Below are 20,401 nucleotides of genomic sequence, written 5' to 3' on the forward strand. Positions count from 1 at the left end.
TGCGTGATACAAATTTCCCAATAAATTGAAATTTTAAACATACCAGCCAAAAGGAATCAATACCCAAAAATGCATTATTGCAAACAAAGCCATTTTTTATGGTGATTTTCAGCTGAAACTTTTTCGATTCTTTCCGTTATTATGAGAGATGTTGATAGTATTCTTTTAGATTTGTTTTTAGCTGACCAAAACGCGTTAGAATTCATTTGGCTTTGTATATTGGATTGGACTGCCTGCCTGCTGGAGTTCGCAGTGCGTGGAAGCCTCTCGATAAATTTCAATTACTAACCCAATTAAAAAATGTTGTGCGCTTTTAGGCGAACAAACAGTGAAAAAGCGGAACAAAAAAAGCGAAATAATATAATAAATATAGGCATAAAAAAGGGAAATATTTTCAATATATTTGCGCAGAGCTTAAAAAATGGAGAAACGACAATGCGAGTGAAAAATGCAGCAGCAGCGGCTCCAACCATTTTTAATTTATTTTTCCTCTCCCGCTGCTGCAGCTGCTGCCGTTCTTGCTGTTCTTGCTGTTGTTGTCGCCCAACATTTGCCGACATCACACATACGCACCATTGGCCCCGACGTCTGTCCTGCTGGGGTTTTTTATGGTCACCGCTGCCGTTGCCGCTGTCGTTGCCGTCGCTGCAGCAGCTCCTCCTGCCCCAGATCCTCCCCACTGTCCACTCCGCGCCGCCATCCAACCGCCCAGCCGCCCACTCGATGGAGGCAATCAGTGCACCTATGTACCCTGATCCTGTGCATCCAGGACATTGCTGGCCCGTTTGCTTGCACGCACTTTCGCATTTGGGCATCTCTCTTGCTTTTTGTTCATTTTTTGAGCGGCTGTTCGTTCGCCGGCCATGGAGGCCAATGGTGGCCGTGGTCGTTCGTGCTGGAGCGGTACCGATATATATTTTTATATATTTTATTTTTCACTCGCGCACGCATGCAATAAAACTTGTAAAAAACGCGCTGCCGCCGCTGTCCCGGGGAAAAAACGAACAAGAGGTAAATAATGTACAGGCAGCGCGAATGTGCACTGTGTATGCATTTGCATTCGTATGCGTGTGTGTGCGGAACTGTGATGGTGTGCGAAATGGGGGGCAGGGCAGACAGATGGGCGGCCACTGCGTTGCATACTTTTAGGCGCATCGATGCATCCTTACAGGAGGGGGGACAGCATTTTTTGCAGCATTTGGGGCGTTGTCGGTTTTATTCGTTTTTTGTGCGTGCAACGGGGAGCTGAAATAATGCGCTGTACTGGCACTTTTGACAACAACACCAATGTTAATGATAACAATAACAACAGCAACAAGGCCAACCAGAGCACCAACAACAAATAATTGAAACGCTGGCAGCGCAGCCAACATCGCCGTCGTCCGTTGCAGGCTGCGTTCGCTTTGTGCGCTTTTTAAATTGCAACTGAAATATGCGTTAATTTATGTTGCGTTGTTAAGCTTACACCCCCCGCAGCAGCATCAACATCGACGCACTCCAACTCCCACCGCATCACCGCTCCACCCAATGCCCACCACCCACACCCATATCATGCCCATCGTCAACTCTTTTTTTGTGCGTAAAATTGCATCTTCCCTTCGGCGAATAATGCCGCACCCGGTCCCCATGTTAATGCCTCATTATCTGCCTGTTGTGGCCGACAACGAATCAGTTTTTCCAGCTGCAGTGCATCCGGATCGCCAAATCTCTCATAGATTTCACCGAAGGAATTATATAACCCAGCGATGCCTTTGTTTCCCTTTTTTAAATCTCTAGAATGGGCAGCAACCATTTAATAGGTTGCCAAACAAGCCATTATTATCAATATTGATTTTTCTTAATTGAACAAAAATTCTTGGTTTCCAGATTTTGCTGAGCCTGCATTTAAAAATAGTTCACTGTGGCTGTTTACTGAATCAGTTCTTGTTCTGTATAAAAGGTTCTTAAAGCTATATTGGCATACTAAAATAGTTTTAAAGCTGGTAGCTTGACATTACAAATAGTCTTCATTAAGTGGCTGTATATATATATATTATTGCATCATTAATAGCTTGGTTTAAAGTTGAGCTATTTTCGAATACCAAAATGCTGAAAAATATCATCGTATTCATACCCAGTAATAGGCCATTGAAAACGGAACAGGTTTGAACCAAAGCAAAGGTCTTCTTCCTATTCGGATCTGAAATAAAAACTCTCATGGTGGCAAATGTGTGGACTTTTTATTGGTGTCCTTTGGCACAGCGTCAGCAGCAAGATCACAAATGAAGCAAGAAGTTCGGGAGCAAACAAAGATCTGACCAAAACTGGACATTATCTTTGCCGAAAAGCAGAAAAGAGGAGCGATGCGGGCCAAATCATCGGCACAGATCAGCATCAACAGCAACATCAGCTGGTGCAGGCGGAAAACCCACCCCGAATGAACGGATACCAAGTGACCAGCGGAGGCTGAGGAGTGACCAGCGGCAAACTGGTTGCTCCGAAGATGGGAAAGGGTTGATGTGGATGCTCATCTTGGCCGGGATGCGTGTCAAAGTTCACCGGCATTCGATGCCGTTGTCCAGTTTGGAAAACCGGCCTGCTTCTGGGTACGAATCCGTTGAAATTTTGATGTGAAAGTTCAGCAAAACGATAAAGGGATTTCTTATAAAAGTTCCGTGTCCTGCCACAGATGCGAGTGCTGATGCTGATGCCGATGCTGATGCTGGGTTCGAGCGTGAGAAAGTTTCCTTGGCGGAGCCAAACTTGTTTGCATCTAATGTCCTGCCGCAGATGCTGACCCGCCTGGCTGGCTCTGGAGAAACCAGTCGCTCCTTCTGGATCAACTACTTAGTCGGGGAGTCTATTTATTCATGCTATTTGGTCAGTTGGCTAATTGCTAACCAAATGACAAGTAGCCTGCCGGCCAGTCAGGCGGCCAAACATTAGCTCTCCAAATGGGCAAAAGCCATCCATTGTTTGACTATAAGTCGATTCGGTAATTGTCCTCGAACGGAGTCACCATTTAACTTCATCTGGCTCCTGGCGGATGCCGTGGTGCTCCACCTTATTAGCTTAGATATTCCATTAGGCGCATCGATTACTCAGACATGCATTGATTTTTTCACATCTGACTGCCAATTTCAATGCATAGGCGATGAGGCCACGGCCACTAATGAACACCGGACGTCCAACCCCCAATTTACCAGCAATTTGAAAGTTAACTGTTTTCATGGACTCTGTAGAATTTGCTAACTAACTTAAAACTAGAAAAAAAGATTGAAGTTCAAGTTAGCAGCTAAAGATATGGATTAAAAACATACTGAAAACACTTAGTTTTTCTTTGTAGCTACATTGATCTGGTTATTGATCTGCATTTCAAGCAAAATGTATTATTATTAATATAAATTAATGTGTATCTATTGGATTTTCTAAAAGTTCGTTACAAATACCCGTTGTCTTTTTAATATTTAATATATGCAGGATGCTCATGATCAACCAGTTTTCGGTACTTTCAACATAATTTCTGGCCGGGTCCAGTAATTAAGCTGAACCCAAAAACTCAGATCCTGAGATGCAGACAGAAGTCACATCAACAGAGCAGCCACGCAGATAAAGCCGGTTATGGGATAGTTTGGCCGACCAATAGCAAGGCAAGATAAATTTGAGATCATAAAAAACAAGAACAATCCGACAAGCACCGAAACAATGAAGAATCACCCCTAAGATGATGTCCTCTTCTTTAAGGACCATCCCATTGCCGAATAAGACTTAGGCTGTCCTTTAAAAGTCTACTTCTAGGCGCGGCTCATAAACGACGACCAACTTTCCTCAGCAATTTTCTTTAATTTTTTCACTCAGAAACTTGTTTAGCTCTGTTTTCTTTTGGAACAACACCATTTTACCGCGTTATAAAAATGCTATTATCAAGTGGCGCAACTTGTGACGCTTCGTTGGCAAACTCAACGCAAAACAAACGAAATAATGTACACTTGAAGGCGAAAAGAGGAGCAACAGGCGGTCGCTGGTATGGGTTTGGTGGGTGGCTATGTCGACCTCTAAACGTCATCATCGTTTTTCATGGCTGGGAAAAACGAGCGCCAAGTTTTTCCTTTTTTTCCGCTTGCTCCGCAACTGCCTAAAAGTATGGTAGTGAAAATGCAAAACACCTAAGCGCCGGGTTAGGGGTGACTTTAGCCGTACCATCGACATCTTCGGGTTGGTTTAGCTCGGCAACAGGAAGTTCAGCCGGGCAAATCCCGGCTGACCAGCAATTGCGCAACTTATTGAGGTAGGCACTCTATGGTTATCTGCAAGATACGAGCTTCTTCGGGGGCTGGCTCTGGCTGGCTTCTCTGGCATTTGTCTGGCACTCGGGGCTGGAGTTCAAAGATGCCCGATCAACCGGTTTGCATCTGGACCAGCCTGTCTTCGACTGGACCCTAAGACCTTCAAGCATCCGCATCTCCTCGAGATCTTCTCGGCGGGACGTTGATCAGTTGGGCAGTCAGTTGTGTTTGAACTTTCATTCGGTCGCGTCGCGTTCGCTGTTACTCATTTCTTTTTTGGCCTTTGGTTATTTGTTGGGCCGAAAAGATCTGAACCCTGTTTTTCGTTTTTGTGGGATTTCTGTTATACTTTTAATATTGTTAAAAAAAACTAATTTTTTCGTTGACTTTTCGTTAAATATTTGTTCTAAAAATTTGTGTCTGATACTTTGTGAACCCATTCAATCAAGTTCAACATACAAAAAGGTATGTATTAAGTGCAAATAATTCGTGTGTGAAAATATTTAAGATTCTGATTCTCTAAATAATTAGAAGATTTTTGAGTCAGAAGTGCGCAATTAAGATTTTTAAATTTAAAAGTCGTATTGTAATAGTGTACAACCAAAGTTTTTGCATTTATCTTAGCAGGACATTCCGAGAAATCCCACCAAACGAAGAATTGAATTCAGCTGAAATTCTAATTTCACACAAAATTCTGTATCTCCATGTCATCGATAATCGCTTGGAATTGTCTTTGATTTTGCTGGTTTTTGAGTTCCCTAAACAGTGTGTGCTTAAGTTGGCCCCTCCAAATTCGCATCATGGAGCACTCAAATGGCAGTAGCAAGCCCAGTACAGACCAGTATGAGCCACCTCACCCACAGTCCTCGTCGATGACTGCCTCGTCGGAGGTTTGGAGCAGCAAAAGGAAGCTCTATGCCATCGATGAGCGCGAGGAGAGCTCTCCTATGACTGTGGGCAAGGTGGAGACTGATTTGGCCTATGATGCGGATGTGGACGAGCTGGAACAGCCGACGGCCGAGCGCGAGATCATTTACGAGCTTTTCCAGCCGTGGGCCCTTAGCACATATGGCGATCAGGCCAAGACCAAGACGATAACACTGCGCAAGAAGGCGCGAATTCTTAAGGCACTCGAGGGCAAGGAGCACAGTCGCCCCGATAGCTCCAAGTTCCGTTTTTGGGTCAAGACAAAGGGTAAGTGAGGGACATGGTATATGAAGGCGGTAACTCATGTGCGATATCCAATCTTGACAGGCTTCACTACTAATAGACCCGAGGGCTTTGAAGAGGCTCCTGGCAGTCGGCGCTGCCTTAAAAGTCTTCCTAGCTCGGCCATTTTGTCGGATAATCCCGCTGATGTGGACCTATTTGCCGCATCCACCAGCAAGGGATTCGGTCGACGAACCTACCGCAAAGTGGCCTGTGTGGAAGAGTTCTTCGACATCATCTACAATGTGCACATGGAGCTGGGAGGACGCAGTGGCATGCACGCGGGTCAAAAACGCACCTACCGCATTGTGAGTATAGCGTTTAGATTGTATTTATTCATTAATAGATAAGAAGTCCTCAAAACAGAATTCCTTTATTACAATTTCTGAATGTATTTTTCTTCGCAGATCACTGAAACCTATGCGTTCTTGCCCCGTGAGGCGGTCACCCGCTTCCTGACCATTTGTCCCGAGTGCAAGAAGAACCTTCGCCCCTCCTCACCATCGGGGGGCGGAAAGGACTCCGACCTGGCCGGCAATGAGAGCTCCTCCGAAGTGGAGACCTACCTCAATTATTCATCGCACACGGAGAGCTCGCTGGAGGCGGGGCCAACTGCCAAGCGCCGTCGGCACTCGAGCGCCGAAATCAAGGCCTCACTGGCCAGTGGCTTGGCTGTCGGTGCGGGAAACGCCAGCAGCACGAGTGCCACTCAGTTGGATGTCCTGTGGACTGGAGTGCCCAGGAGTCGAAGCCCCAAGCCCCCAAAGGCGGCAGAGGCCGCTGTTGAAGCCACACCTGTTAGCGTGCCCAAAATCCGCATCAAGACCCAGTTGCAGCGTCCGTCGAGTCCGCAAGATCAGTCTCCTGCTGACCCGAGCACCGGTGCTCAATCCCAATCTCAGGTCCAACCCCAGTCCCAATCTCAGTCACAGTCACAATCCCATTCACAGCCAAGTGGCCAAGGCTTTGATGAACAGCTGCTAAAGTCGCGGGATAATCTGCTGCGATACTATCACTTCATGAGGCGCTTCTATGCCGGGGAACCGGTTTTAGCACCGCCCATCTACGGCAGCAGCCTGTTGCAGAGCCTCAGCTATCCAACCACCATCTCGACCGCGGCCACAGCAACCCCTACGACCCCTACCACAACTACCTCAGCTCCTGGCAAGATGCTGGCCCCTCCCAAGGCTGCGACTCCGCCACCCAATCCTCCCAAGATCAAGACCTCTCCGGATAGCTTGTTGCGGGCACGCACTCCTCCCGTGGCTTCAACAGCCACCTCCGCCGCGCCCAAAAACACAGCTCACACTCCAATTAATCTAACGAAATCTATATTTTCCAGCCTGAAAACCGGACATGCACCATCCACATCGACGCCAGTTCCACTCAAGGTGGAACTGCCCAGTCCACCAAAACCACTGCCGGAACTACGCATTCCCCATCTGCGCGGCATGCCGCCAGTGGAGCTAGCCTTGCCACTGCCGCCTTTGGACTTGGAGCGATTGAAGCCCATCACTTCGACATACTTGCAGTTGACACGCAGCATGGGACTCAGCGATGAGGATGCCTTGCGGTTCGACAATCTGGTGAGTAAGGACTTCAAGTACTCGCTCTAGACCTAACCAAATGTTGAGGATGTATTTGAGAAGTTATGATAGTTTCCACTACGGCTAGTTGAATGGAAACATCCGATCTCAAATGAGCAATCAAAGTTTTATCGAGCAAAACGTTTATTATTTACCAAATTACTTTGAAACTTACATGCATTATTGATGAAAAACAAAAAAAAAAGTTGTCAATCATTGGGTAATTTTTATTCCCAGTCATATATATTTTATATTGAACGTATTATATTAAATTTGAAAGCCGCTGGCGTTGTGAAACCTTTATTACAATATCTCATAAGAAAAAATTAAAAAAAATTACAAATTTATACACCTACATATTTATTCTGTAAAAGAATCAAACAAAGGACTCAGCGAAATTGTTCAAATATTAATGCTTTTTGTAACATATTTTATGCGTAGTTGAATTTTACATATGTTTAACGCCCAAAGCAAGGCGGCGCTTTTAAATTTATGTTAGTTGCCAAAGCGCAACTATTATTTGCTTTTTTGGCTTTAACCCGCATATTTAGACTTAAGAAAAAATGCTTTCACCACGATTTCCACACCATTTCCACTCGATAAAACAACATTTTTTTACTAATCTAGTTTCTCTTTTCTCTGACATGCTTGGCTTATAAATGTAACCCAACTAATGCAATGCTAACGAGCGAGAAAGACAATGACAGAAATGCACTTTTGTCGGCCGAACAACTACCACCAGGCTGTCAGCCACACGACTACAAAGAACTGCAACCAAATCACCCATGACCAACACATTGCTTTCGGCCACCAAATGCGTTTTGCACTGAGCTGCGCACAAAATTATGCAATAGTTTTTTCGACGTGCTTTAATCAGTTTGCCGTGAAATTCCAATTGAATTTCTCGTTCCGCGCTGCGTTTTTTATATTTATAATTTTGATCTCCTAATGCTTGAATTATTTTTGGCTGCAAGTATTTTTTTCCCTTGCTGAAATGTTTTGTTTATCATGCTTAGTTTCCAAATGTTATTATTTTATATTATTTCGTTGATTTTTTATTATCCCAATTATATTTTTCCTTTCTTTTATTTTTTACAGCTCAGTTGTTAGCGAAAACAAAAAATTGTTTGTAATAAATTAGCTATACAAAACTATTAATGCTTTTTAATTAATTTGGCCAACGATCTGAAAATAAAGAATTATTCATTTCCCAAAATGTATACATGTATGCGAGTAGATTTTTAATAATTTAGAGCGCTTTGTAGTTGCTAGCATATGTATATTTACAGTTGCTAATATATATATATTTACCGTATATAAACAGGTAAGTTTGTACAATATATTCCATTCCATTTCGATTGAGCTGACTGTTATGTATCAACTCAGGCACCCTTATCAATTTCCCACCTATATAAAGGTTATATTTCAGTGATAGATTGATTTAGAACTTTTATTATAATTTCTGGGTTTAGCCCAGGCTGATAAGCTTATTTATTAAACTGCGCTATGGGTTTATAAGCATTGTTTAAAAAATATTGCAATAATTTCCATATATTAATATTTATAATGAGCTATTTACTTGGTCGGCCTCTGCTGCTGAGATCCTTCGCCAGTTCCTTTGACTGAGCTTAGAACAAATCTGGCAGTTAGAATTCTACCGTTCTTGTCGATAATTGTCTTGACCACTTCACCATTCGAGTTCTCAATTTCTGAGGCAGTTAGATCCACTTTTTTCAAATAATCATCTATGACTAGATCTGATCCGTCGTCTTTTGGTATTGCGAGGGTGGGCAGGGGAACTGAAGTCCGCTGCGTGGTGGTTGAGTCAATCACTGGCACAAAGGCGGGTTCCTTTTGGTATGGTCGGGAATTATATACATAGTTAAAATCAATAGGTCCAGTACGAGATGCGGAAAAGGCTGCGGTGTCAGGATTTTCGGCTGGGTGGCTTGAGTCCGTGTTAATTGGACCAGGCTCTCTGGAGATGTCGGGGAATATCTGCTTGAATACACTACTTTCTGGGACCAGAGTGCCGCTATAAGTTCTGGTTGTGGTGGTCACCTTGCGTCCCAAGCTATCCGTTTCCGTCTTGGTTGTAACTTTCGGAGTAACTCCTGCTGGCAGCTCCCAGTTCGGAAATCTCGGAAATTCCGAGCTAAATATCTTAGTGTCGAAATTACCTGTCCCGAAGTTAGATTCTCCAAAGGGCCGGAACTGACGCCCGGCCCTTGGCACATACTCCCAATCTTGCTGGGGCTTAGAGCCGGAATTATCCTCTAGCCTGGCAGGCAGTATTCCCTCGGAGACCGTGCGTCTTGAAATCGATCTGAGATCCGGACTTAGCTCATAGGTCACAGAGGTGACCTGACCAGCATCGTTTTGATTTCTGATAACCAGCGGCTGCCGGCTATTCCACATTTCTCGCAAGCCAACTTCATCCAATCCTATTTGCCTGGCCGCATTCAAAAGTTCCAGAGTCGGTTCGGTGGACAAAGAAGTGGCAGCTGCTCCCTGTGAGCGAAAGATGACGTCAGTTTCAGATTTCTGGAGACTTCCATGACCTACCTCCAGCTTTAGAAGCAGCAAGCTTACACAGATTGCCAGTAGATAGGAGTACTGCATATTCGATCTTTCCGCGACACTTGTGAATACTTCGATCGACAGAATCGAACTGATTTTAGAATGCTAATTGACTGAGCTCGTCGCTTCTATTCGCAGTGTCTACTCAAAGGTTATCAACAGTTTTCGCAAAGTCGCCCTTATCAAAGACTGTTAACAGAATATATTTCCCAAAGCTTTCATAAAAACATAGTTTCTTCATATGTTCCTTACAACAAATTGCTTCTGGATCCGGGAAACTCACTTAGTTAAATTGGGGTTAGAAGTTGAATCATACTGTAATGAACAAGAAACTACGATACAAGTTTTCAATACTTATATTGCCACTAGAAGAAGGTTAAATGCGGTAAACATAGATTTATTTATATTATTTATACTAAACTTGTCTGTTAATTTAAGTAGAGCTTTTCTGGTTCACACTTCTCTATATATATATGTATATCATTTTGCAGTGCGACTTTGATAGTTTTCCGCACCCCCTTGTCCGTTCTTATTGCTCAGTGCAAAACTGGCACTTAGAACTCGTCCTTGCTTGTCCACAATTGTGGTGACCAGCTGGCCATCCTCCTCCTTGATGTCCGCAACAGTGAGATCCACCTTTGCCAAAAAGTCATCGATTGCCGAGTCAGTTCCTTTGCCTTTGGGTGCGAGTGTGGGCAGTGGGACGGAGCTTCGCTCGGTTGATGTTGGATCAGGGACGGGAACCCATATGGGCTCCGTATCAGTCAAGCTTGGGGGTGCCAGGGTAGGCAAAGGTACCATAGGCCGGTGTGTGGATGTTGGATTTGGCACCCATCTATCACTATCCGACTCCCTATTGGGAATGCTTTCATCTATTTGGGGGACTTCTTGAGGGCGTAAATTCCACGCATCCTGCTCATTCAACCGGGGATCTTCTCGGCGAGGATTATTTTCATGCCTGCGATCTTCTCCGGTAGGAATACGATGCGGTTTAAATTCCGGGATAAACGGAAAGTTTTGGAAGAGGTTATAGTCGGAAAAACCAAATCCGACCGGATTAAGGAAGGGATTATTGTAGACACTGCCAAATCCTAATGTCGATTGCAACTGGCTAAATAAACATTCCAATTGTCCTTGAATTTGCATGAGCATGACTTCCGTTCTCCTTATGAGTTCCTCTTCGTTGGGGCTCAACATGTAGGTTTCCCTAATTATCTTGCCGCACTTTTCAGTTTTTGTGACTATCCACGGCCTTTTAGTTATCCGCATATTATTAACAACTGTTTCATGCAGGTTCCAACGCCTAGCCTGTGCATACACAGAGGGCGGGAGTGCCTTGTCCATAGGCATAGTTGCTCCCATCTGCAAATGGGTAAATTAGTGATATATTTTGGATGGGAAGATATTGAGTTAGTTACCCATAATTGAAGTAGCAAACTTATGCAAACAATCAGAAGACTTTCGAACTTCATTCTTTGTTCTAAACCGGAACATGCGACTGCTTCAAGTACCTGATTCGTACTGAACTTGATTCCGCGAGCATAGCACACAATTGACGATCGATGATAATCGCGCTGTTTGTATACATATATAGTATATAGATTTATTCATAAAAAGTCACGTTTTCATCTGCTTACTCAGAGAATGGCGCCTTTTTGAAAGGAACTTTAAACTTTTTGCCTTTTAATGCGTATGCATATTAACAAACTTATAAAATAAAACTCAAAACTCCATTGGATTTAAAATAACAAAATAATTCATAAATAATGTAAGCTTATCACGTAAGAGAAGTTTTGAATGAACTGAGAATTGTTGTCTGCCATTTGCCAGCGGAAAAGACCGGTTTTTGCAGCTTATATTGTGCTTTTCACTTGAAAAACAAGTCACTCCGCCGCTCTCAGCCTTAAAAACTCATCATCCAACTATATGTTTCCACTCAGCTAATAGGAATAGTTCAGTACTGCGGGTTTTTAAGTTTGAGAGTGCCCCCTAAATTGACATTTAATGAGTATTCATAATCTGAAAATTCACAATAAAACATCTTGGTTATACCCGGGAATGCAAATTGCCAATAAAATTGTAGTTTCAGAGCTTTGAATTTCTTTATTGCAAGTGTAATCCCAAGCTATTGATAGCGGTGAGCAATGATTGAACTAGTTGGTTTTTTCTATTCCAAATAGTTCACTTCCGTGAATGGCCTTACTGATTACAAATATTACTTTATAACTAAAAGGTAGGATGCAAAACATATCAATATCATATATCATAACACTGTTTCCTAGTGTAATCAACAGTAAAGTACAGAGAAAATCAAATCTTTCTATGAAGTGAGGTTTCAAATAGCAGTTAAAATGAACTACATGTTATTGCGGCATGAACAAAATAAAAGTGTATCTCTGTCCTTTGGTATTTGGTAGGAACGAGCCTAAGTATGGGTGACGGAGATAGGATATTGAAGATGTAGCTCCACCGATAGGATGGAATTATGTAGACTCGGGGACTGGGAGGTCACGGTCCAGCAACGGTCGCTGAATGGTGCAACAGCGGGACCGGACTTTAGTCATGGCCATGCAGGATTTACGCTAAAAAGACGCCATAAACCTTGAATGCCAACGGAGCGGAGGAAAAAAAGGGACCGAAATTGGAATTTGATAGACGCCCGGTCCTCTGGTTCTTGTCCTGGTCCCAGGTTCGTGGCCCCGTGGCTGCTCCCTATTCTGGCCGGAGTCCTTGCTCAGAGCTCGGAGGCCGTTGCACGTATCCCCAAACCCTTTTCGTCCTTTTCCACGGACGGAGGCAGACAAGGCGAGTATTGACGACTTTTTAAAAGGGTCGAGCGAGCGTCGGAGCTGTCAGGGATAAAGGGGTATCGGGGCTAAAGCCAGGACGAACTTGGCTTGGGGGGCAGGAAGGCCGAGGGGCGAGGGCTGCGTTGGCGCGTGCTATAAACCAACCGATTTTAACGCTTTACAGGTGAGGCAAAGCGAGGCGAAGGTGTCTGCGAGGAGGCGGTGATTGGGTGGCCGGCCAAAGTTATAAAACTTTACAGTTAACTAGGCTTGGCAATCAAGCTAAAAGCAAAGGCGTCGTCCTCGTCCATGTCCTGTTGCTACCACGGCTCCTGTTCGGAGTCCCGGCTGGCGCCATCTAGCGACAGTTGCCGCAGCCAACCGACTTCATTCCCCTTCACGGATCCCGAAAAAAACGAGGCAACAACTAGTCCGTGCCCCTCTAAATGTGAACAGGTCAACACCCACTTGACCGTATGTGGGCGTATGATGTGTGTGTGTTTGTCCTCCGAGTCCTCGTCCCAGTTGGGTGAGTCAGTTTGGGTCTCCCACACTCGAAATCGCAGCCCCATCCACAAATCCTCCACCAGCCAAAGGGTTTGGCTTGACCAATGCTCCGTGAGTGTGTCCAAATAGCTTTTGCTGTTTTTTACCCGTTTCGTTTCAGATATTGTCATTCGGTGCGGAAAATATTTTGAACAGATTTTCGTCTGTAGAGGTTGGAATCTAGTTAGTTTCGAGAAGCTGCGTAAACTGTTTAAGTAATCTGAATATTGCACATATTGGGTTATCCTGCAGGAAATTACAAATCTTTTGAAATTTGCAAGTTTTTTTAAAAGCCCAAACATTGTCTAAAACGAAGAAGTTAAAAAATACTTATTGCCCTGAACTTTAATATCATTTTAAAAGTGTTTTAAACGTTCTGAAAATTACTATCGAGGTACTTTAAATATATATTTCAATTTAAGTTCAGGATATACAAATTGTTTAATGATTAACTATATTTTGATATCCCTGCAGTCTCGCTTATTTCTATTATATATTAATATATGTATTTTCATTAATATATACCTTTTAGATCCGAACTGGGGTTCTGAATTTATGCTAAACCCATTTTAGTGCTAGGGGACTGTGGAAAAATTGGAAGCCAGCAGCAATGGGCACACACCCACCCCCAAGAGGGAGTCGTCCTTTTCACATACCGACTGCTACACACCCAGCTCTAAGTCCAGGTCCCAAGTCCCAGTCCCAATCCCAGTCTCAGACCCCAAACTAACCTCAAAAACTGGGGACCGGAGCGACTGTCTGTCAGTCGGTCGATGGGCGGGGAAGGGAGTTTTAGTGCCTTTGGAACATGGGTCGGGCACTTCTTCATTAATTTTCATGGCGGCACAAGAACAATGCCACGCCCCACCCGCCCCACGACGCGGAGGAAGCAGAATTGCTGGAGCGGCGAAAGCGAAAAAAAGTTTTTCCAGCTCGGACCAAAGTTGTGGGTGTGTTTAGTGCAAATGAGTGAAGGTGGAGACGCGTTTCTCGTCCTTTTTGCCCTGCATCTGTGTGGGTGTATCTCCACAGCTCTCTTTGTGTGTGTGTGGGTTGATTACTTTCAGTTTAGGTGCCCGTCCAAGTCACCACCCTGCCGAAACACCCCACCCACAGAGCAGCCTTTCGAAAAGGGACTTGTGAAGGCAAAAACGCATTTTTATGTTTGCTCGCCTGCCCGTCGTCTAGCGGTCCTTATTCTCTTCCCTTTTTTTATCGTTGGCAGGATGCGAAGCCCTTTTTTGCCCCCAGCCCCTCCCCAAGATATAGCGAATGGAGTGGAGGGAGGGTTGGATGGGCTGTCTGCCGGGCAGGGACAATCGTACCAGCCCCATCGATGTCTGGCCCTGGTCCTGGAAAAATTGCAATTTTCTCGGAGGAAAAAAGCCAAGACAACGTCTTGGAGTCGCTTTGACATGACCAGGGACCAGTTACCCCTGCGCCGCTTCTCCAGGGTTGCTCTAATGAATTTCCGTCCAGGCAACTGGGCAGCAGCAGCATCCCTGGAAAAATGGTAAGAATAAGAGAGAAGAGCGAACAAAAAAACAATTAAAGTAGGATTTGGCCGAAAGAATGGGCAAACGCACCCATAATCATAATTGCGCGCCCGAAAGTTGTCGATTCTTCAGCCGCTCCACCTTCCGAGCGCCAACAATCGACCCCTTTTCCTTCTAATTGTCAATCCCCCTCTTGCTTAATTGTCCACTGGGCTCCCAACTCGTTTCCTTTTCAAAGCTCTCCTGTTCTTCATTCAGGGTTTTTCGAAAATTTTCACTTGCTTTTAATTTGTCAATTCGGTTGGAGTTTTCCTTGCTGGGCAATTCTACCCGTCTTTGTCAATTTTTTATCATCTCCACTGCTGGACAATTTTCCTGTTTGCTGATGAGTTGTCGAACATGGTGGCAATTACTTATTTTGGCTAGCCTCGGGACTTGCGTTTTAATTACGTGACGGATTTGAATAAGTGCTGCGTTTTGACAGGGATTGAAAGGAGATTAATTGAGAACTTGTCTCAGTTTCTTCTTCAATCTTTATCATTCAAGGACTCTCTGATGCTTTTTCTTCTTTTTATATGAAAATGTGTAATAGATCTTGTAATCTTTCAACACGTATATAATCATATTATCATTTATATGCACAAATGTCGGAGATAAATATATTTGCATTATTATTTTGACTTCAGGTTTTTGTGTTTAGGAATTATCAATATAAATTTAATATTCATATATGGTAAAAGTCTTTAAGCTACGACACCGAAAAGTTAGAAGTGGAACTTTTAATCAATAGGCAAGAGATCCTTGTGCACAGGATCTACTGTCTTAACGTTAAGGAGCCCTTTCTCTTAATCACAGTTCCGTTGAGCTCAACCAGGACTCAATATCGCCAATCAATAGTCTATTGAGGGCAAAAAACAATTTGACTCCAATTACCGACACACTAAAAAGATGCACCGAAGGAGGGACAAAGGAAGTAAAAAAGAAAATGTACATTGCTACCGATTGAACTTCCGATGCAACGACAAAGAGGAACATCTAACGGAAGGAACGATGCCGTTGATGGTAAATAAACAAAAGATTAAGCCCAGACAATAGTAAACAAACCGCATCAAAGGGGGAAAGCGGAAGCGGAAAAAAAGACAGCAACAATCAAATAATGAATTCCTTTGGCAAACGACAAATTGATAAATTAAACGCCACTTATGGCCGTATGGCTATATATACTATGTGTGTGTGTGTTTCAGTTTGTGCAAACCGGAAGAAAGTGGAAAAAGAAAGCAAAATAACGGCAAGGACACGCAGTGCAAAAACGGGAGCAACAACAACCGCAAAGTGCACGCAAATTGAGGCGGCAATAAAAAACAATATAAACAAGCAGCGTCAGAAAATAAAAGCAGAAATAAAAGTCAAAGGACTCACACACACACTCACTCGCACTTGCATACACTCACAAGCACACATTCACATTGAGGCCAGACGAAAAAAATAGAAGCAAAACAATTAACGTCCTTGACGAAAATGTATTTTTTATTCCATTTTATTTTGCCGGCATCGAAAAAAGCTAAAAAACGAACAAGTTGAAAAGTTGAGCCGTGTGCGGCATAATAAAAGCACAAAAAGCCAAACGACCAAGAAAATTATCCCCCGGAAAATGGGAAAAATGTAGGAGGGTCGGAGGTGCCGGGTGGTCAGGTGGGCGAGGAAGACGCACAAAAGAAGACAGGAAAGAGCAAAGTGGAGGCAAAACAAACAAATAAGCAAACAAGTCGAGAGAAGCCGACAATGGGAGAGAGTGCCGAGAGAAGATGATGTTCATAGCCTAAAGGCTAGGGGCACACGCACACTTACACACACACACAAACACTCGCAAGCACAAGCCCAAGCACAACAAACACACACTCACACATGTGAGCGGCGGAAAAGAAATGCGAAGGCAAAAGTGTTTGGAGGCGGCGGCAGACAAAAAACAAGCAGCACGAACTAGAAAGCGAGCAACAACAGAAAAAAGAACTGAATGACAATGGAGGAGGCAGAGAAGCAACAGACACAACCACTTGTTGAGTCATCGCGCTCATACACACACTCAGACAGCCATACACGCATTCGAGGAGAGAGTCCTGCAGCTCAAGCGGAAATGCAAATAAACAAACACGAGGCGAGAAACGAGGACGAAAAGGAGCAAAGAGAAACTCGCGACGACGACAACGACAACGAAAACGACGATGAGCGGCTTTGCCATTGTATTGGTGGCCCGCTCTCGCTCTCTTTCTCGCCGCCAACACACTCTCACACAAACACACACACGCATGCCTTTGAATAATATTATGGAGGATCCCGACTTTCAACGCTTTTTTCCGTTTTTCTTGGCCATAAAAAAAAGCAGCAACAAAACACTCAACAAAATGAAAACAAGAAAACAATCGAAAAATAAACAGCAACGACGACGGCCAAACGGATGCAAAACTCAACGAGCGAAAGTTGCCAAAGGAATTTACGACTTTCGGCGAAATCAATTCAAAAGTGGAGCAGAAACAGCAGACAGCAACAAAAGGATCAAATAAAAGCCAAAAACCAGACAAAGGGGGTCGTGCATGGTAAGATATTTCTTTTCTATTTGCATATTCGACTAGGGGATAAAGGATTTTCGCATCATATTTTTTACCCGTTTGTTAGCGAAATTTTTTGATTTATCAAGCGAGTCAGTTTTGCGGTTGACGCGAAGTCCTTTTTATTGCTGCATTTGGTATGACCGATTGATTGCGCTGTAATTGCTTTTTATTGAATTGAAATGGCGCTGAAAACTGCGAATTCGAAATAGAAAGATTTATAGATTAAAAGATTGTGTTTTACACTAGTTTAATGCTCCACTAAAAAAGGTCCTTTGAAATTGTCAAATTTATACAGATAAAACACATAATGAGAACGTATCTATTAAAGACCGCAATTCTTTACCATGAAAATCATAAAACTTTTCCGCGTACTTATCCTAATTACAATGAATTATTAAATATAATTTTTGCAACCCGCTCTAAAAAACGTCCAATTAAAATGGCTTAGCTAATTGCCTTTAATCCCAAAACAAAGATCAAAATAACAAGAGTCTGCACTTCAATCGATTTTCGTTGAGATTTTGTTTTTGCAAAGGAAAAAGGATTGAACATTCCCCCAAAGATGCCACACGCACAAAGACGAATGCACAGAGACCAGAACTTGAATTATATTTTGCAACTAATTTATAAACTGAACGCATCTCCTTCTCCAAACTATTCGCTTTTTCTCTCTATCTCTCTCATTCTCTCGCTCACTCGCTCACTCTTTCTCCGGCGCAGACATTTCGAAGAAAATGCATTGATTATGCATGCGTAAAGCCCAAAACTCAACTGTGGGTGCATAACTCTGCCCCGAACCCAGTCCTTTGATCTAACGCACTAGCTGAGGAGGTGCGGTGGCTTTCAAGTAAAAAGATAAGACAGCACTATGCAGACTTCCATCTCCGTTTCTCTCGCATTACCCCATGCTCTGCAGCTGGCCAAATGTCGTAAGATTTTCCCAGTCTGTGGAATGTCTTTTCCACTACGACTCCCGATTGCCCAGCTACCCAACTGCTCAACTACCGACATGTGCTGCTGAATTTTCTTCAAAATTTTGCACTGCCTGGATCCTTTTGTGTGTCCTGTGCAAATTAAAAGCATTTATATATGTATGTGCTTGTGGGCGACCCCTTGGGAGAAATTACGGTCCTTACCCCTAACCTTACCACCCCTTTCCACACTCAAACGAATTATGCACAAACGACGTTCGTCCAACATTGCGTATACGTAACACACTACTGTGGGCCAAGTGTTTCTGCGCGCGTGTGTGTGTTGATTAGATTTTCTTGCAAGAAAACTGACCAAAGAGTTTCCCATACATCAGTTGACCACATACGCACGCACACACAAACACACACGCACACATTACCACTTATATAGAAAGAGAGAGATTTGCACTTTTGCTTGTAAGAATTTTCGGGGACTCGTCGTGCAGCTGTATGCTTGTATTTTAAGAAGCTGACCACACACTTACACCCATTGCACCCATAAGTGCATATGCAACACCCACCCACGCACACTCGCACTGGCACACACACACACACTCACAAACACCCACACACAACGGCAAACCGCATGCAGCTGCAACAGCTTCCGTTCACCACCCCCATTTGGACGCCCTAAAAGTTTTCGTTTTGCCTTCTTGGACTTTGCCTAATGCACATTTTTGCATTTTGCTCTAGACAGAGTCGGCATGCGGATTGCCAGAGCGAGAGGGTCTAATTTCTTAATATTGAGCAAGTGAGAGGGAGAGCGAGTGCAAGTGTGTGCGAAGACAGAGGCTAGAGCGAGACAGCCATAGGTACGAAGAAAGTGCACTAAAGTTTTTGGGTGCCGGGCATAATGATTCAAGACCTGGTTTGGGTGTTATGTGCATCAATTGCTGACTGGGCACAACAAAATCCCATTTTTTTCCCTTTTCTTAACCACATTTAATTGTTATCCCAGTTGTGAAGGCCATCAAGGATGGACAGATGGAATACGACCCCAAAGAATCAGCATGTCTAAGCAAATTTTGATTTTCTCGCTTAGACTAAAACATCTTAATGTCATACATTAAGTTTTGCCATTCTATCCAATCATTAAAACTAGACCACTTTACCCGGTAGAGTCATGTCTTTCAATAAATTCCGTTCAATTGGGTAAAAACTTCTGACTTGATGCAAATTAATGGTAAATTTTGCATAAATACCAAGAAAAGCGCCTATCAAAAAACACGTAAATTGCTCATTTATGTATAGAAGATGCCACACCCCAAGCGCCCAATGAGTTGCATTTATATTTTCGTTGCATGATCTTAAGACATTTGCAAGTGCCACAATATCCCTGATACAAAAACCTCACACTCATCGCATTGAAAAGTGATACATAGAGAGCGAACGAGAGAGACTGAGAGCTAGAAAGAGACCGGAAAATCGCACGTGTGTTGGTCGAAAATTTTAATCAAAATTTATCTTAAGAAAAATGGATTTCCCCCTTGAGCGTGGGTGTGTGCGTTGGTGAGTGTGGGTGTGTGTGTGTGAGTGAGATGACGGCTGAAGCAACAAGGCCTACAAATCGATAGCATTGCCTGCTTTTAGTCCTTAAGACTTCTGCTGGATTTTTCGAGAAGAAGGCTCCCAAATAATGACTCTAAGGAGAGTGTGCTCCAGCTGAAGGTGTCATTTTATCTGCCATGTTTTCCACATAATATGGTAATGATTGTAAGACCCCGCCGTCCTTTTGCTGGGCTTTGCATATCCTTAGGCGGCAAGGAGCCTTCTTCGATTGTCTGATTGGGACAGGCGGGCATTCCCCCATTTCCCACACCCAAAATAGTGCGTAACTCACACCTGTTTCCAAAGGCTTGTCCTGTGTGGTCCTGTGGGGCTCGGCCAGGTTGGACGGGGGTTAGGGATAACGTTATGGTTCTGGTTCTGGGCCTGTGCGTGTCGCCTTTGTTCTGCGATGATGCATCGTCGTCATTATGATTTTCTATATATTGTGTGAGCGGCGGGCAGTGAGGGCGTGGGTGTTTGTGTTTGTATATAATTTTCCACATATAAATATGCACATGGGCCTCTGTCTCCTCCACGCATCGACAGAACATCCGTTCGGTTTCCCCCCTCTGGTTTTCCCACCCGCTGTTTGTGTGCGTTTACGGATATGTGTGTGTGTGAGCAATTATGTGTGCTTTATGTTTGTGTACTCGATTCTTTTTTCGCTGGATGTATAATGTTTTTATTGCATTTCTGTGTACAGGTTTTTAGCGATGGAACCCTGACAGCACATATGCCTATACGGCTATTCAATTAAACGCATTAACTTGATTTTCAATTAACTTTCAATATGACCGCAACA

At 43.7% G+C, this 20,401-nt stretch overlaps 3 protein-coding genes across 4 annotated transcripts in view; 1 reads left to right on the forward strand and 2 right to left on the reverse strand.

Annotated features, from left to right (window-relative positions):
• The first annotated feature begins 5,065 nt into the window (after positions 1-5,065).
• LOC117148773 (glycine, alanine and asparagine-rich protein) overlaps positions 5,066-20,401 on the forward strand; it is a 55,474-nt gene continuing 40,138 nt past the window's right edge. The window contains exons 1-4 of one of the 2 annotated variants that reach the window (XM_033316379.1): positions 5,066-5,459; positions 5,520-5,782; positions 5,882-7,060; positions 7,688-7,849. In XM_033316379.1, coding sequence (XP_033172270.1) covers positions 5,066-5,459; positions 5,520-5,782; positions 5,882-7,060; positions 7,688-7,849 — 1,998 coding nt within the window. Of the gene's footprint in view, positions 5,460-5,519; positions 5,783-5,881; positions 7,061-7,687; positions 7,850-20,401 lie in introns of those variants that run through there. The other variant, XM_033316373.1, reaches the window with a different exon arrangement.
• Positions 8,493-9,717, reverse strand: LOC117148787. Its single transcript, XM_033316401.1, has 2 exons — positions 9,626-9,717; positions 8,493-9,571 (listed from the first exon to the last, which is right to left on the reverse strand). The coding sequence occupies exons 1-2, from the start codon at positions 9,680-9,682 to the stop codon at positions 8,636-8,638; spliced, it is 993 nt and encodes a 330-aa protein (XP_033172292.1). The 5' UTR covers positions 9,683-9,717; the 3' UTR covers positions 8,493-8,635.
• Positions 10,005-11,335, reverse strand: LOC117148796. Its single transcript, XM_033316412.1, has 3 exons — positions 11,278-11,335; positions 11,059-11,214; positions 10,005-11,002 (listed from the first exon to the last, which is right to left on the reverse strand). Exons 2-3 carry the CDS (start codon positions 11,110-11,112, stop codon positions 10,121-10,123), a joined length of 936 nt encoding a protein of 311 aa, XP_033172303.1. The 5' UTR covers positions 11,113-11,214; positions 11,278-11,335; the 3' UTR covers positions 10,005-10,120.

Source organism: Drosophila mauritiana, chromosome 2L (genome assembly GCF_004382145.1).
Source record: "Drosophila mauritiana strain mau12 chromosome 2L, ASM438214v1, whole genome shotgun sequence".
Lineage (NCBI taxonomy): Eukaryota > Metazoa > Arthropoda > Insecta > Diptera > Drosophilidae > Drosophila > Drosophila mauritiana.